At 41.2% G+C, this 17,261-nt stretch overlaps 1 protein-coding gene, 1 long non-coding RNA gene and 1 pseudogene across 2 annotated transcripts; all 3 read right to left on the bottom strand.

Annotated features, from left to right (window-relative positions):
• Positions 1–1,956: 1,956 nt before the first annotated feature.
• LOC136497160 (phosphoglycerate mutase-like protein 1) lies at positions 1,957–2,957 on the bottom strand. Its single transcript, XM_066492953.1, has 4 exons — positions 2,874–2,957; positions 2,556–2,675; positions 2,376–2,420; positions 1,957–2,265 (listed from the first exon to the last, which is right to left on the bottom strand). Exons 1-4 carry the CDS (start codon positions 2,888–2,890, stop codon positions 2,163–2,165), a joined length of 285 nt encoding a protein of 94 aa, XP_066349050.1. The 5' UTR covers positions 2,891–2,957; the 3' UTR covers positions 1,957–2,162.
• Positions 2,958–5,526: 2,569 nt separating this feature from the next.
• On the bottom strand, positions 5,527–11,562 carry LOC136497161 (phosphoglycerate mutase-like protein 1; annotated as a pseudogene).
• A 4,193-nt stretch (positions 11,563–15,755) lies between these two features.
• On the bottom strand, positions 15,756–16,185 carry LOC136496829 (uncharacterized). The gene is made up of 3 exons (XR_010769138.1): positions 16,105–16,185; positions 15,930–16,022; positions 15,756–15,848 (listed from the first exon to the last, which is right to left on the bottom strand). It is a non-coding gene; the product is annotated as an uncharacterized lncRNA (long non-coding RNA).
• Positions 16,186–17,261: the final 1,076 nt, after the last annotated feature.

Below are 17,261 nucleotides of genomic sequence, written 5' to 3'. Positions count from 1 at the left end.
TTCGGGCCGGGTTGCCGGGCCTCGGGCTGCATGGCCAGGTATAGGCCAGACTAGCTCTCAGAGCCCGAGCAAGTGGCTAACGGGATAGAAAGGAGCTAAGTAGGGGGCGTCCAGTGAGGCAAGGACGGGACGACGACATTGGTAGGGCGGGGGTCGTGGAGCTATGGTGCCGTGGGGTGGAAGACAAGTGGTCAAGCCGCTATGAGGGCTAGCGTGATTCGGGCATCAGGCAAGGGCTGAGGCGGTGACGTTTGGAACACGGGTAAGCTGGGTATAGGTGTTCGTCCATCCGAACGATATGTATGATTGGCCGCGATGCAGTCCAACAATCGTATCTTATCTGCTCATCCAACTCGTTCTAAAGAGAAGAAAAAACTCACCTCACCGCAGCGTCATGCCAGCTCTTTGCAACGGTGCTCTCCACCATGCCTCCCTCTCCATCGTGCCTCTGCTCCGTCGGCCGGCATCTCCTCCGCGCCAAAGCACGACAGCCCGTCTTCCTCCCTCTCCACTATGCCTCCCGCCCGCCGCGAACTTCTCCGGTGCACGGACTCATCGCAGCCTTCTCCACGGGACCTGCCATGGCCTTCTCCACCAGAGCAGCGAGCTCCGTGCCACCGGCGAGCTCTGCACCGGTGAACTTCCATTCCCAAATAGCAAGGAGATGTTGCACTGAAAGCGCATGTTACAAATGTATGTAGTGTTTCAAATGTTTCAGAGGTGTGTTGCAAGTGTTTCATATGGATGTTGCAAAAGTAGATCAGAATGTTGCATATGCTGCAAGTGTTTCATAGGCATGTTGCAAGCGTTTGTTCAAAGTGTTTCATCTGTTTTAGACGTATATTGCAAGCATTTTGGTCTGGATGTTGCATATGTTTCACACACATGTTGTAAGAGTATGTTTCAAATTGTTCAACTATTTTATTTTTATGTTGTAGTAAGTATTTTTATGTTGCAAGTGTGTTTATCTGGATGTTGCATATGTTTTACACATATGTTGCAAGTGTGTGTTTCAAATGTTTCATCTGTTTTAGACTTATATTGCATTCAAGTGTTTCATGTGTTCAGAGGTATGTTTAGAGAGTCATGGGGGCACGGCCTAGGCGCTGGGGGAAGGGGCGCGGAGAGTCGAGGACCAGTAGATGGGGCGCATGATGCGCCTAAGATCCTGCGAACGGGGCGTGCTCATCCTCATCCAGGCTCCCTAGTCCCTCCCACACTGAGAGAGGAGGGGTCAGGGGGAAGGAGCGGCGGGCGCAGCGAGGGTGCGTGTGCGAGGCAGGGCGAGGTGGACAGGAGCGGGGTGAGGCAGCGATATGGCGCAGCGGCAGGCGCGGACGGACGGGCTGGGACAGTAGCATGCACGGGGCGTCCAGACGCACTCATCTGCTCCAGACCTCCGGACACTAGTAAGTCCCTTGGGATATCAAGAGGTGCCGAGGTGCGAAAGTGGGGAGGCGGCCTGAGAACGGGGAGACAGTGACGAGTGAGGACTGAGGAGTGGCTATGGGATAGGAGTCGAGAGAAATCAAACGAGCAACTCTAAAGATTGTGAGTTGGAGATTAGGGTCGGGAGTGGCCAATATATATGCTATATATAGTTGCTTGAGATAGCGGGCCTTTAATTGCCGGATTCGCAGGGAAAAATGGACCATGCCGTGTCGGCGTGTCGCTTGACGTGCCTGGACCCCTGGAGAGCGCCCCAAGCCCACCATTGAGATGTGTAGTGCTTGGGCCGGACCAAAAAAAAGGCAGGCTTCGTGCTAGGCTAGCGGGCTGCGGGCTTTCTCTATATATCTATACTCACGGTGCAATGCAAGGGCCTGGTGTTCACGAATCACGACGCTAGCTAGTGTGAATTGAAGGCGTACAGGTACAGTGCACATATTAGCATTTAATTTCAGTGCTGATCCTCTCTAATAAACAAAAAGAGTATCAAAACCCTCATAGCCCCAAACGGAGAGTTCAGAGGAAATAGAATAATAGATGAAACAATGATCGTACTCTCTGTACATGATAAGTCGTCCATCTGTAGATATTTAGCTTCGACCGAATGCAGCTCTGGAAGTTTCAGAATGGGATGACAAAAAGAACCAAGGAATCAGTGGTGAACACCAAACAAGCCTCAGGCAGGCTCAGGTTCTGTCTTGAGCTTCCTCAATTCAAGGCTGCTTCTTGTCAGCAGCGACGTCATCACTGGGCAGATCAAGTCCGGATGGGATTTTGCCAGGGTAGTTGTAACTGGGGCGATCTGAACCAAGCATACTGCATCATACAAGCAAGATCGAATCAAATCATTGTGAGTACTCTTACAATGTGTTCTCATATACTAAGTTGGAAGCAAAACACAAGGGTGCGTGCAGTGCAGTACTGACCTCCTGTCAACCAGTACCAAGTACCAGAGCTCGCAGTTTGCAAAGCTGCATATAAAACAACCAAGCAAAGTCAGCAAAACACATAGTATATATATGCCCCTGATGTGGGTAATTCATTAAATGAAAAAAAAAACCTGCAGCTGCAGGCAAAATAATGAGAAAAATATCAAAGACACTTACTACTTGCTCACTTCTTGTCTTACGGTTGGATGACACTCCTTGCTGTACATACGTAAGGTATGGCATAATAGACCGCTATGGGTGACGATGGCTATCTCCCTCTCTTCTCTTGTCCATAACCTGCAAGTAATTTGCATGTCTTCAGTTCCAGATCCTTGAACAAGATGTTGATTGTGTGATTATTCATAATACCAAATTAATGAGAAGCTGTTTCGAAATGACATAGGCAACACTAGGCGCTCATAATGTTGCATGGTGAGATATGTATTCACAGAAAAGAAATGAACTGAACTGATACTGGAGGGAAAAACAAATTACCAGTCAATGAACTTCATACCCCTTTCTGCGAGCGACTCAAAGGTCTCTCTGACATCAGGTACCCAAAGAACATCTTCATCGCTCTCTATCTGTAAAACAAAGGGAGTACATACATATATATCTTATAGCAGTGAACCACTAGAAACTTGAAACACCACAGCGAATAAGAAGAGATACTTGCCAGCGAAAAATCAATGGCAGGGAAGAGAGTACGGTACTCTGTTATGCTCCTCCTCTTGTCGCAAGGATGGACACCCTGCACTTAACGGTGATGATGATCAAACAAAAAGAACTTGGAACTACAGCACTCTGTTAACAACAAAAAACAATGCAACTGAGGCACTGGATTATCATAACCTCGTTCAGCAAGATACATGCATGTAACAAGTATGTTCATGTTGACATGTTGTAGGAGTGTGTTCTTCAGAAAAAAAAAGGAAGTAGGTACGTACCAAGCGCTCCCTGCAGACCTCAACAGCAAGGAATGGGGGGCAATTCAGACTTGAAACTGCCGGGCGTCCACTGTCTGCAGCATTCTCCACCATCAGTGGAGGCACACTCACACCGTTACTATAGCTTTCACCACCAAAAACTCCCACTGCAGTCTGAATAGTCCTTTAGAACATAATGAAATTATAGTGAGGTCCCTTTAGTTATTTTGATCGTACAGCTGCAATGCACCCTCAATCAAAGTATGTACTATGCCTCAACCAGGAGTGAATTCATGTTGGGCTAGAGAGGGCACAAGCACACGCAAGAATGCACTTGTAAATCTCATAATTTTACTCCAACTTGTAGAACCAGAATTAGAAATGCAAAGTTTTGACTTAACAACAATAAGAGCCTGCACTTCGGAAAACCTGCAGGACATAGTACCTTAAGCTGAACATGTACAATGATATGGTGAAATTACCAAACTCACTAAGGAAAAACTGACATACACAGCGGAGAAGTGGTTCAAGGAGAATGAAATTTGGTTTCAATCGATCTAATCTGCTTTTCTAAGCAGAGGTACAATTTATCCTAGTAGCTAATATGTTCCCCTTTTTGTAAGAAGGAATAAAAACAACTCTAACACTGAAGAACACCATTTTTGAACATTTTTTTATAATGATTTCTGAAACATTAGAAAGGTTATTATTACAAGAGGACGCAGGACAACAAATAAAAAAGGTCATGCAAAACTGTATCTCAATAAAGGAGAGGAAATAACCAGCTCAATCTTTTCTGCAAGTCCACATTTTTTCACATGCTCTCGCAGGTGGTCAACCTATAAGTTCATTATTTGTTCCCAAAAAAAATCCCTATAAGTTCATTATTTAATAAGTAAATCTTACCAACGAAACATGGAAGTGGAAAAAAAAATCATAGAAATACATCTGGCTGACATTTTGGTCAAAATTAATTACCTGCAGGCCTAGAAAATGAACCAATGTATAGAATTACTACAACACATGAATTGTTTGATTTGAATACTTATACTACAATTAAATTAAATAGGAACTAAAATTGGTTTACAACCACAGAAGGTAACATTGATTGATTGATCCAAAGATGGACAATGTCGTTCCATCTTGATGGTGCCAGGCCAGGGGAAGGACTAGCACATTTAGCAAGTGTGAATGGCAGCAACGCAAAATGGGTCCTCACGAATCATGCATTTACAGCAAAAATGGCCTGCACCGGCCTAAGTAAATGAGTATAGACTGACATCTTGGCACTTTGTTGGTGACATACATACAAGAGGCATTATTTGTGCAGGTTTGAGGCACAGGTTTTGCACTGAACAAGGAGCGTACTGTAGCAAACTTTTGTACTTGCAGGTCATTTGGGTTGTATTTTTACGGCAGCTTCTAAGGAAGGGAAGGAAATAAAGATTGTCCTTTAGCCGGAGCAGAGCATTCTGGGCAGGACGTACGACTCCTTGGAGTCGGAAGGAGGAGCAGCGAGGGAATTAATAATAATAATAATAAGCAGAATTCCGATAAGAAGCACTCAGTATGCATGGTCGCTGACAAGGGATGGATTTGTGAAGGAAGAGAACGAAGATGTATTTCTATCCTCTAAAAAATTCCTTATTTTTTGTTACACAAATTTTTAAATGCTTGTTGCACTGCGGACAATGATGCCTAATTATGCTCACTGCGGCGGCAGTAATCAGTCTATAGTCTATACGGATTATATTTGGCCAGCCCAGCGCCCCAGCCGCAGTGACCCACACAACACGCCAAACAATCTTGTTTGCTTCTGCCAGTAATCATCATTTAGATTAACACATCCATGCATGCATCTCCATCCCGAGTCATCGTCACTTCTCCCAATACCGCGACCCTCCCCTTTTTTAATAAAAAAAATGTCACATGTACAGTACAGGCTAGTATGTCCCAGACAAAAACGGCCCATCTAAGCTGTAATTTGTAGTATCATTTTTCACATATTTTTTAATTGTTCAACACTTCAAATAAGAATTTATGACATCCTGGTATGAACTTCTTATAGTGATATTATCTTCTTATATACACTCACAAATCCATAATACTAATGTAAGTCCAGCTGGCTCACCTCCATCGTCGCTGCGTTTCAATACTAATGTATAACAACGGCAAATTAGTAAAAACTAGCAAGCCATAATACAACGAACCCATCCATCAAATTTAATCTGCACAAACCAAAACCATACATCAATCGGTTTTATCACCATCCATCAGAAACCAGAATAGCGTGGTCAAGAGTAGAGCAACCCGTAGGTTTTATCCTAGACTAGACAACTAGGATAAATAGATGATCCTAGACTAGACAAGAGAATTTTGCCATGTATCACCTGGTGAATGTAGGTGATCCAGTTATTATTACCATAAATAGATGATCCTTGTCCAATACCCTGAATCTCAATATAGGCTGAGACAACAGAGCTGACATGCTAATACATTGCTGCGTAATTCATCTCGATTAACAAAATGGTATGTGTAAGCCATATCTGTAGATGCCCTTTTAGCTTGTCCTCTTCAAAGCAAGCCTCGTAAAGGTCAGAATGGCTTGATAATCAAGTCATATCAAGGTCGCCTCAGTTCTTCTGAGCTTCCTCAAGGTGCTTCTTATCTGCAATATCACTAGGCAGATCTAGTCCGGCTGGAATCTTGATAGGGTAGTTCAGTCTTGGGGAATATGACCCAAGCATGCTGCATCGTGGAAAGTATTATTATTAGGATAACAAAAGAAGGCCAAATTACATATATATTTGCAAAATAATCACAAAAGAAAAGCAGCGCACGCCATATCCACAAATGAGGTGGCAAAACTGACCTGTCAACCAACACCATCGACCGTAGCTCGCAGTTTGCAAAGCTGCAGAACACCAACTGGAAGTTAGCCACACATCCTTCTACTACATCTAAACATGGCTAAATATTTAAAGTTGTAGCGCAAGGATCACTACAGTGAGGCACAGAGAAAAAAACAGGGAACTAAAAAAGTTAACCTATTGAACATATTAGAATGTAACGACCAATAAGAACCTGTGGATATACTAATATGAGGTGTAGTACTATATCTTTGTCGCTTTGAACATTGCCACTGGTGTGAATGTGTGATAGTGGGTTAGTTAACAGCTACCAAGGAAAAAAGAAGTCAATGTCAAGACACTTACTGCTTGCTAACTTCGTCTCATATGGTTGGATGGCACTCCTTGCTGTACATGCTTAAGGTGTGAAACAAGAAACCACTGTGACTGACAATAGCTATCTCTCTCTCTTCTCTTGTCCACAACCTGAAAGTATGTTCAAATAATGGGAAAATGAATCCAGCTATAATGATGGAGTAACTAGTCCACTCATGGACCAAGCTAAACTGCCTTTGCCCCGGCCTACATGCAATAGGTTCCGCTGTTTCCTGCATTAGTATTCAACTCTGTGAGAGTTCATCGGTACATGGAAACTAGCACAAAATAATTAGTATAAAGCATAGTGGAAGCAGCCTCAAGCAGCACTATATCCACTCCAAGAAATTCAACACTCGCATCACTCACATCAGTCTTAACTAGTGTAAACATTGTCTAATTTATGAGATAGGCATAAACTTATATGATGATGCCAGGCCGTAACTTGAAAGCGAAGATGAACAAAAAAAATCTTTCCATGAAAAGAAAATGATTTGACTTATTCCTAACCAAGATGTTCGTAACCAGAATGCTAAGCATGCCATCACTGAATGCCACTAGAGTTTACAAATTGTTTCTTTGATTTTTTTTCCATCACGGACGAACTGAATTTCATTACTCATAAGCAACGAAATGACAGAGGTTTCATGCCATCTGATAAGTTTGAGACGCAAAAACTAACTATTGCTCACCAAACTGAGCACACAGGGCTCAGCCAGTGAGGCAACCGAAACAGCAGACACCTACGCTACACACAGAATGAAAAGTCAAGGTTCAAGGTCAAGCTATAACAATGCTACAAATAATACCACAAGTGACTTATTACATGCAAAATACAAGTGTATATTCATAGAAAAGCGTAAACAAATTGTTTCTTTGATGTTACATGCAAAACACGAGTAACATCAGACAGGTTGTTTCATGGTCATATATTAAAAAGCTTAATTGATCTTAGAAAAGAAATTTACCAGTCCATGAACTTCATACCCCTCAATGCGACAGCCTCATTTGCTTCTCTCACATCTGGTTCCCAAAGAACATCTTCATCATTCTCTATCTGTAAATAAAGCAAATGCATATCTGAATGATACACTATTGGAAGTTGGAGACAACAGAAGAAATGCAATGCCCAAGAAATGGCTCATGAATGGACAATAGGAGAGACTTGCCAACGAAAAATCAATGGCCGGAAAGAGAGGCCGGTATTCTGTTATGCTCCTCTTGTCACAGGGATGGACACCCTGATTTAACAGAAAACAAACAAAACATGAAATAGTAAAATAGTATATCGAAAAAAATCATAAATACATTACTAAAATGAAGAACTAACAGAAACAAATCAAATCATTTATGTTGTCAGAAACCAATGTAGATGAAGTGCTAACCACAGGTCTACAACAACATCATAACCAGGTCATAGGTTCACATGTGTTCTTAACAAAGCAAAGCATGTACCAAGTGCTCTCTGCAGGTTTCAACTGCAATAAATGGGGGGCAGTTCAAACTTGAAACTGCCGGACGTCCACTGTGTCCAGCATTTTCAACCATTAGTGGAGGTGCATTTACACCATCAGTATACTTTTCACCACCAAAGACCCCAACTGCAGTTTGCATAGTCCTGTCAGATTCAAGTGAAATACGATGAAGGTCATTCAGTAGTTCATACAACTGCAAAATAACCTCACAGTATCTATGCCCCCAATTGGAGGTCTGATTACTGAAAATATATAACTGATAGCAGATTGAATAAGTATTCACATGAAAGGAAAAAATATGCCATTTAACTGTACTAGAATATAGTAAAAAGATCTTAGATACATGAGACATGCAAACCAAGCAGCAGGATTATACAGACATGTTTTATTTCATTATTTGTAGACATTCCATATGCACATTACTAATCGAAGTTGTCAAACTATTTTCATGAACAGTTATTTCATAATTTTATCTGTAGTAGTCGAGCATGCAAACCATGCAGCAGGGTAATACAGAAATGTTGCTTAATGTGTAGACATTCCATATGCAAATATAATAATCAAACTACTGAAATTGTTTTCATAGTTTTAGTTCATAAATCAAAAAATGAAATCCCAAATGCTATGTTTACTCATTATACAAAATCCAACCTTGTACACAAGAATGCAAGTCCACATCACAGAAGTTTACTTAGACATCAGTCCTGATGCGGCACAGCACAGTTTTGACTCTATCCGAAAAGAGCCAAGTATAAATTGGCACTTCTAGTTAAAATCATGTATTTGTATGCATTACTAATGCCAATTGTGTGTAGCTTATTGTACAACTGTTTATTTCACTGCGGAAACCATGGACATACAAGTCAAAGAGGCTAGGCCCTAGGGTCTATGGCCCACTGGATATGGACAGATCTAAAGACCATCCAAATACCATGTTCAGTTCAAGAAAAAGGAAAATATCTTAGCACGAAAAACCTAGTCAATTGTAAGCAGAGCTACAAGTTATCTTAGAAGTTGAGAAAATGTGTTCCCAAAAGTTAGCAATGCCAAAACTAAAGAGAACTATTTCTCAAATACTAGGAAGACTACCAGAGGATCCATAACAGTAAGTGCACAGAAATATATTAAGACCAGACTATACCTCAGTAAAGGGGAAGAAATAACCAATTCAATCTTCTCTGCAAGCCCACTTTTCTTCACGTGCTCCCGCAGACCATCGACCTACAAATTGGAGGTAAGTCAATAATTCATGAAACTTGAAAATGTCATATGGAAACAATTGCGTGATGGCTCCTCAGCTAACGTACAGAATTAGACATGAGACTTGGAATTTAACATCAAAATTGTCTTGAAGAATCATGAAACACCATCAGCTACAAAAGGTTCACTAGAAGCATCTCAATTTATCAACGCACAAGACCTTGCTCATGGGAGTGTAAAAAAGATGTTATTATTGGAGACTGGGGAAGAGGAAATAAATTCCATCAAAACTTGGTGCCAACAGCACAAGCATTAGAAATTCCTTATGTTGGTGCCAGGTGCCAGCATATAGTTCATGGCATACAGGAGGTAATCTCTCCATGCTTTGGCCAAGGAAATTAATAGAGAAGACAGCCAAGCATGATGGAAAACTTTAAACATAAATATACATATTTAATATTCGTATGGCAATGTGTAACTTCCACAGCTGCATTTTTCTAAAGCGATCGTCTAATCGGACCAGCCCTTCCTTTTTCTTTTCTGCTATTGCGAATCTGAGTTTTCTCAAAGTAGAGATGGAGCGCGCAATCGAAGTTGCCGTTGAAAACCTTAATGTTGTAGGATCTACTGCCACGTACTACTATTATACTATACGAGAATTTCCACCTTGTTGAAGATCTGGTGGTGCTACCTGAAGATTTAAATGGATAGCCATCGCTGTTAAGAAGAATCAATGCCTTATGTATGTGTATTGGATCCGCTCTTCTGTTAGCATGAACACACGAATGAGATTCTATTCCTCTTCCTTATTCATTAAAATTGAACCCCCCACCCACACCTTTCTTAGGACTATTATGAAGCCTTCTATCCAAATGCAGGTTTGTAAAAGAAGAGACATGATTATTGATGACAGTGGTATATCGTATATGAAGTGAGGTGACAGTAGTTGACAAAGTACCATATTGTTTGTAACTAAATTGGGAAAACAAATCAGTAAAGCATCGAGATATGATGGTACTTTTATATTTTGCACTTGAATCATTTCCATGGTTAATCTATAATTGTCACAAATGTGCTGATTTGAAAAGGATAACATACAGAAGAATCTCTATGGTTAATTCTAAATTTATTACTGCTTAGACAGCATTTATTATTGGAGTAAACACATGCAATTTGGACCAACCTTGTTAGGTTTAGGCCCAAGTAAAATTTGTTAGTAGAAGCACAACTCCATTTGTGAAACATCTTTTGTTAGTAGAAACTAAGACCCTATGAGCAGTTACTATTCAAGCACTTGAGAACTAGTAATTTCATTCATGGAGAAGAGAAGAAAGAGCAGAATCTTACTTGGTTTCAACCCAAAGGAGTGAGCTGAGCATCGAACAGGTCATGTGACATGTAGGCGCCGAAGTCCTTTTCGCCTGCGACATTGTGGGCATGCCTGACCTGCACATTTGAAAGAGCAGTCATACATACATACCCAACATTTTTTTCCCTGTTGTTGTATCCCCTCCCTTCCCTGTTCTGCAATTCAGCAGTATGGATGAGAAAGTAGGAAGTACCAGGTAAATGGTTTTGCAGCGGTGCAGAGGGTACAGGGCAGTGCTGGCGCCGAGTTCCATTCCTGCACATGGGTTGGACATGGGAGGAGTGTGAGGCAGAGAAGAGTGGTGGATTAGTGGTAGATAACCCCCAAGTAGGATATGGAAGATTAATAAATGGAGAGAAGAGAAAGGGATGTGTACTACTAGTAGATCCCAAGGGGCGAATGAGAGGACGACAAATCCTATCATCAACATCATCAGTGACATCACTGCTAAACCTGTGGAGGAGGGTGAGAAGATGTGGATGTCGTTGCCCGTTGCAGATGGGGTCCCGGCCGGAGAAAGGCGAGAAAGGGAACGGCGGGAACGGGAGCGACTGATGCCATCTGCAGATCGCAATGCTACCTAAACTAACGGGATCCAGGGTGGGATCCGTTCCATCCCAAGGAGGAAACGAACTGGATCCAGTGATTTAGCGGCCGGATTGTTTTCGCTATATATGAAAATGGAAAAGGCGGGCACATGTCTCCTCCCCTACTACTGGTATATATAGTTGATTCGAAGAGGAGAGGAAGAGGGGGATCGGAGGGAGGCGGGCGGGCGGTACCTGAGGATGCGCAGCGAAGCGGAGGAGCGAGACGGGATTTGGCGCGGCAGCCCGGACCCTGACCGAGGAGGAGGAAGACGGGGGAGCTCCTGCTGCTGCTGGGCCTAGGACGGCGGTGGCGGCGGTGGTGGTGGTAGAGCAGAGGAGGTGGATGACACGGCTGCCGTAGATCATCTCATCGTAGGATTATTTTTTATTATCACTTAACTTACTTGGTTACTCCACGAGCGCGGACCACGTGCCCTGTCCACAGAATCAGAAATGGGACTGTCAAAATAAAATAAAATAAAATGCCCTAATAATAATAATAATAATATATGAGCATGTGTATACAGGCGACACATGTATTCATATACTCTCATTTTATTGTGCAAGGGGTGGGACTAAAAGAAAATACCATTTGCTCAGTTGGAAAGTTGTGCAAAAGTAAAATGAAAGGTGGGGTGGGTATTAAAGACCTAACAAAAGTGAACATCAGTTTATTGCGCAAATGGTGGTGGAAGCTAGAACATGAAGATGACCTTTGGCAGAAGCTAGTTAAAGCTTTCTAAATCAAGCATTCACAGTGTCTCTCACAAAGCTGGGTGACTCACCCAGTTGGCATGATTTGCTTAAAGTTAAATCCATTTATATGCAGGGTAGAAATATCATAATTAAGAATGGTTATTTTGGGAAGATAGTTGGCTTTCTGATAGCCCTTTATGCATTCCTAATTCCTGTTCTATATGCTCTATGTGAACAAAAGGATGTTAGTGTGGCTGAGATTAAAAATGGAGTTGTTAGAATCACTTTTAGGAGATGGTTACTTGCTGATTTACAGTACATATGGAATATGATTTGGGCCAAAGTCGAGGAATTCCAATTATCTAAAGTTCTTGACAGAATTGGCTGGAAATTTGGCAAGAATGGCATATTTACTATCAAGTCAGTATATAATGCTCTAACTAATGAAGATTCTGGACAACACTTTAAACATATTTGGAAAGGGAAGATCCCTGCTAAGATTAAATTTTTTAATATGGCTGATCGAAAACAATGCGATATTAACTAAGGATAACATGATAAAGAGGAACTGGATTGGTGATCCCCATTGTTATTTTTTGTAATTGTCATGAATCAATTGACCACCTTTTCTTCACATGTCCGGTGGCCAGAGTTGTTTTGGCCTGTGTTGCCCAATGTTTTGGAGCCAATGACATCCCTGTTAATATTGATCAATGTTGGTTGTGCCTGAATAAATGGCTCCCTCAACAAAGGGAAGTTCATGTGTGGGGTGTGGCTGCTATATGCTGGGCTATGTGGAAAGCAAGAAACAAGGCTTGTTTTGATAAAAAGCTGATCAAGAAACCGGTGGAAATTGTCTGCCATGCTGGGGCTTTAATGAAATTTTGAACAGGTCTTTTTGCAGAGATGGACAGGAGGCTCTCGACGAAGGGGTTAACACCATGCTGAAGATAGCCCTGGGGATTCTGGCGTCTAATCGAAACAAGATGAATGTTGATCTGGATAAACAAGAAGATGGCACCTCCAACATATAGCAGCTGACGTCAGCGCTTTCTTTTAAATTTAAAATTTTAAAAGCTTATACATATGAGCTTTAAACTAGACAAATAATATATCCATCTTAGTTATTTTAACGAGCTCCTTACAATAGTGCAATCTATTTCAGCATCTAAGATTGTATTATAAAGATGAATATTTAAATGACTATTCAAGTCCTTTTTGCACCAATTTGTAAGTGTTCCGTATATTCTTGTTTCATGCATATTTTCTACATCTCTTTTAAAACAACTCTATAGTTGGTTATATAATTGTGATTTTTATGCTCTTATTTGTGCATTGACCAAATATATGTTGCTAATTATTTGTTGCATATTATTAAATTGCACCGGTTCAAAGTATTTGTGGGCGGTTCAATTCATCCGGTCCGAAACAATCGAACTGACGGTTCAACCGGTTCTTAATGGTTGGACCAGTGAACCAGCAAACCGAAGACCTCACCGGTTTGTTCGGTTCGGTTCTAATAACTATGCATAGGATAGATCATGATTTTTAGAAAAAAAATTGAAGTCGCTTTTACTTTTTTTTTGGAGCCAAACAAATTTTCTATTGATGTTATAAGATTAAATAAGACTTTAGATTTTTAATTCCATAACTTTTTACAGGAAAAAGTATTTCAATATTAAGTTTTTTTTGTAGAAAGTCTATTTGACTCACTAGTCACTAGTATAATTTGATTTACATCTCTCGTGGCCGACAACTATCGAGCCCATCTAGGGGGCAATCTTGAACGGTTTCAAAAATAGAAGAAGGTCAGAAATCTGTTTTTTCAGTTAAGGATGGTAAATTAGAACTTTAAAAGGAGTTTGGGAGGGTCAAAACGAGTTTTTCGTAAGGAAAAACATACACTCTGAAAGATGGGCTGACCCGGCGAAACACTCAAAATAAATAGCTTCATATAGCTAGATTCGAGCTACCTAGGACCTAACTTGGCTGGGCCCAAACCAAAGCTAGCAGACACAACCTAAGCTTCTTGAGGAAATAAAACGCAAGCAATAAAAGATCCAGTGGATAACCGTCGCCATACCTCTTTAAACTGATCCACCGTAGCTCTGAAATACTCCCTCAATTTAAGGTTTTGATTGATTTCTATATTAATTAATTTTATACACTAGCCTCTTATTTAATTAATTCAAAAAATAATGTATGTCTGATGTCTCCATACCATTGTACAGCCTTTAAACATAGCTTAGGCACATTACATTACTTTTGGAGAAGTCCACGGGCATTCTTCAAAGCATATTGTACCACAAATAGTCCATGTTGGGTTTAGGCCCAAAACAAGAGAGGAATGGTTAACTAGGGTTTTAGTTTAGTGAATTTGGCAGAATCATTTCCTTGCCTTTGTCATGTGGGCTTCATATATAGAGGAGGTCGGAGAAAACAATCATTTTCCCAACTCTCCATAGGCTCTCTTCCAGTGGCGGATCTAGCCTTCAGTTGTGGGTCCACCTAGCCCCACATCTTTTTGCTAAAGTAGGTTTCTATCTCTTATAAATTTTGCAATTATATATGTTGATGGTGCTAATTATTCTAAAATAAATAAGCTTTGACCCCATAGGTTTTCAATCCTGGATTAGCCATTGCTATCTTCAATATAGACATTTCTGCCAAGTGAAGATATGATTATGAATAGACATGATGGCTAACCCCAAAGTCAATGCATTGGATGACATTTTAGAAACCACATAGTAATTGGTGACAAGATGGGATCCACAATTCTAGCCTTTATGTTATTTTGTTTATTGGTGGTTGAACGGCCTTTCTAAATGTTGTCCAACCGACTGGAGACATGTAAATCCACTATGAAACGTCTTTGAAAATTTATAATTTCTTAATATAAACTTATATGAAGACAATTTATGTATGAAAGTTGTAGATCTCAATGGAAACTTTGTAATTGATCTTTTTCTTTAAAAATAAAGGTATATATAGATGCTGAAAATATTGCTACACTGCTAAGATCAATTAGAAAAGATTAGCCAAAAGTAGATTCTAAAATATCTATGATTTAGCCATTCTCTAAAATAAAATTTCCTAAAAAACATGAGAACTCCAAAAGCCTTTGTATATTTCTCATTTGCCATATTCATAACTGCAACATCATCTACCCTTTTTGTTTTTGATCCACAAAAGCAGCAGCCTCGTCGGTCGGGTCTTCGCTGCCGCCAGAAGACTTTGCCGGTGCATGGACGCTGCGTGGGCATGGGTGGCCGGCCATGGCCAAGAAAAACCACGCGGCTGGGGTGGCACTACTACAGAATTGATTTTTAGGGGCGGTTCGTAACCCTTTGTAGGGGCGATTTGGCCAGCCGCCCCTACCGAACCGTATCTACAAATCATGCATTTGTAGGGGCGGCTGGTACTACAGCCGCCTCTATAATACCTGTTTGTAGGGGCGGTTCAATCTAGAACCGCCCCTACGGTACGTTTTTCTGCAAAAAAAAAATTTAAATTTACAATTCAAATTCGACCAGAACACTGTTTGTTTCCGCGTATTCCATCCAGCGTTCACGTTGCCGAACGCCCGGCGACCAACGTTCCAAACCGCGTTCGCATTGCCGAACGCCCTGCGACCAACGTTCCGAACCGCGTTCGCGTTGCCGAACGCCCCGCGACCAACGTTCCGACCGCGACTACAAGCACAATAGTATTATATAAACTACAATTACAAGTCCAATTCACAAGAATATATACAATCCATCATTAAATATATAAATTACATACACATTGTTATCAACATCCTAGAGCTAGCCTTTCAGTCTCACTAAGGTGTTGGTACTGAGGATTTCTACCTAAGTCAGACTCTCGGTCATGGTAGGAGCCTTTGACGTGTACAATCTGGTCCAATATGAAGTTGGAAAGGTCGCCGATGAGCTCTAAGAGTTGGTCATCCTTGTATGGGTCTCTTTTCATTCCTTTCTCTTCTCTCCACTACAAGAGAACAAGTTTTGGTTTAGTATTTTATACCATATACGGAGTTTTTATACTACGGGTGAAGAGGTTCAAACTTACCCTTAAGGGGTGTCTCCTGTAGGCACTGGTGTTACTCGTGATAGAACATATATAGTATCCACAATGTACACTCCCAGGCTTCTGCTTGGGGCACTGTGTGTTTTTCATATGAAAATGTTAAGTAATGCTTTTGACAGCCATGTAACGGAGTACTGAAGAAGTAAGTTACACTTACCGCACAGTGTTTTTATAGCCAACTTTTCCTTCCTTGCTGGATCATGCCTTTCATGATGATTAGTGACATAGAACCTAAATGCCCTGTTCGAATTATTTTAGCAAATACAACTTGTTAGTATCCAAAAGTGAACGTTACAAGTATGTATACAAACATATAAGCTAATGAGGATTGTCGATATATATACGTCTTGAGAATCGATATGAAGTCTTTGTATGTCATTGGGTCCCTATCTATTGAATCAAAGACCCATGCCATGCTCCTCCCGACATCGATGGCTATACAAATCCAGTGGTTGCTGCATAGATTTAATCATAGAACTAGATAAGCTCTTTTGCATCGAATAAAATATATCGAACAAAGCTTTAAGTATAGAGTTGAACTTACTCGAAGTTGTATGGTAGCCATATAGTAGAGTGTTATTGGAGAGTTTTGAAAGCCAGAGCAATATATGCCGCAACCTTAAGGGACTCTTCCCTTAGTTTCGCCGTACGGATGCGCTCTTTCTCCCGAAGAGCCTTTACATCAGCTAGCTCTTTAGCATCCAGTGTCCACTGTTTAGGGTAATTAAAATTTGTTTGGGCTATAGCTTGAGGGTCTAGATACCCGGCTTTTACACTTGACATTTGTTTGATAATGTGCATTTGCATTCTACAAATCACGGCGTGGGTTAGTTACAACAAAATTCAAAGATTACATTCATATCATATCGAAAGGACAAGGACTTACAGGCACCACATGCGAATTAGATTCATCTCCATTTCTCCCAGGTGAAAGCATGTGTGCATGTCATTGAAGTCAAAGACAATTTTCCCGGCTGGGCTTCCAAATGTGCCGGTGGGAAAGCATGCTTGTATGAGATCTATGCTCGTTGGGAGAACACGCAAGTACCAATCATGAAACCTTCTCATTCCAAGTGGTAGGCGCTGGATGTCCCGGTTTGGTAGGAAGGGCTTGCCTCTTTCATATGTTTTTGGGCAATCCTTTGACCATTTGATGGCATCAACATTTGGATACTGCTTTGTAATTTGGTGGAGTTTGCTAGTGACGGCGTCCTCAGAACCCTGTGATGGGACCTTTTTAACTTGGTTCTCAGGCTTGAACTAGTCATGGGAATACCACTTGGACACCGATGAGACATCTTTCATCGGAACATA

The sequence above is a fragment of the Miscanthus floridulus genome, chromosome 12 (assembly GCF_019320115.1).
Source record: "Miscanthus floridulus cultivar M001 chromosome 12, ASM1932011v1, whole genome shotgun sequence".
Lineage (NCBI taxonomy): Eukaryota > Viridiplantae > Streptophyta > Magnoliopsida > Poales > Poaceae > Miscanthus > Miscanthus floridulus.
This window is presented reverse-complemented; position numbering and strand designations above follow the sequence as displayed.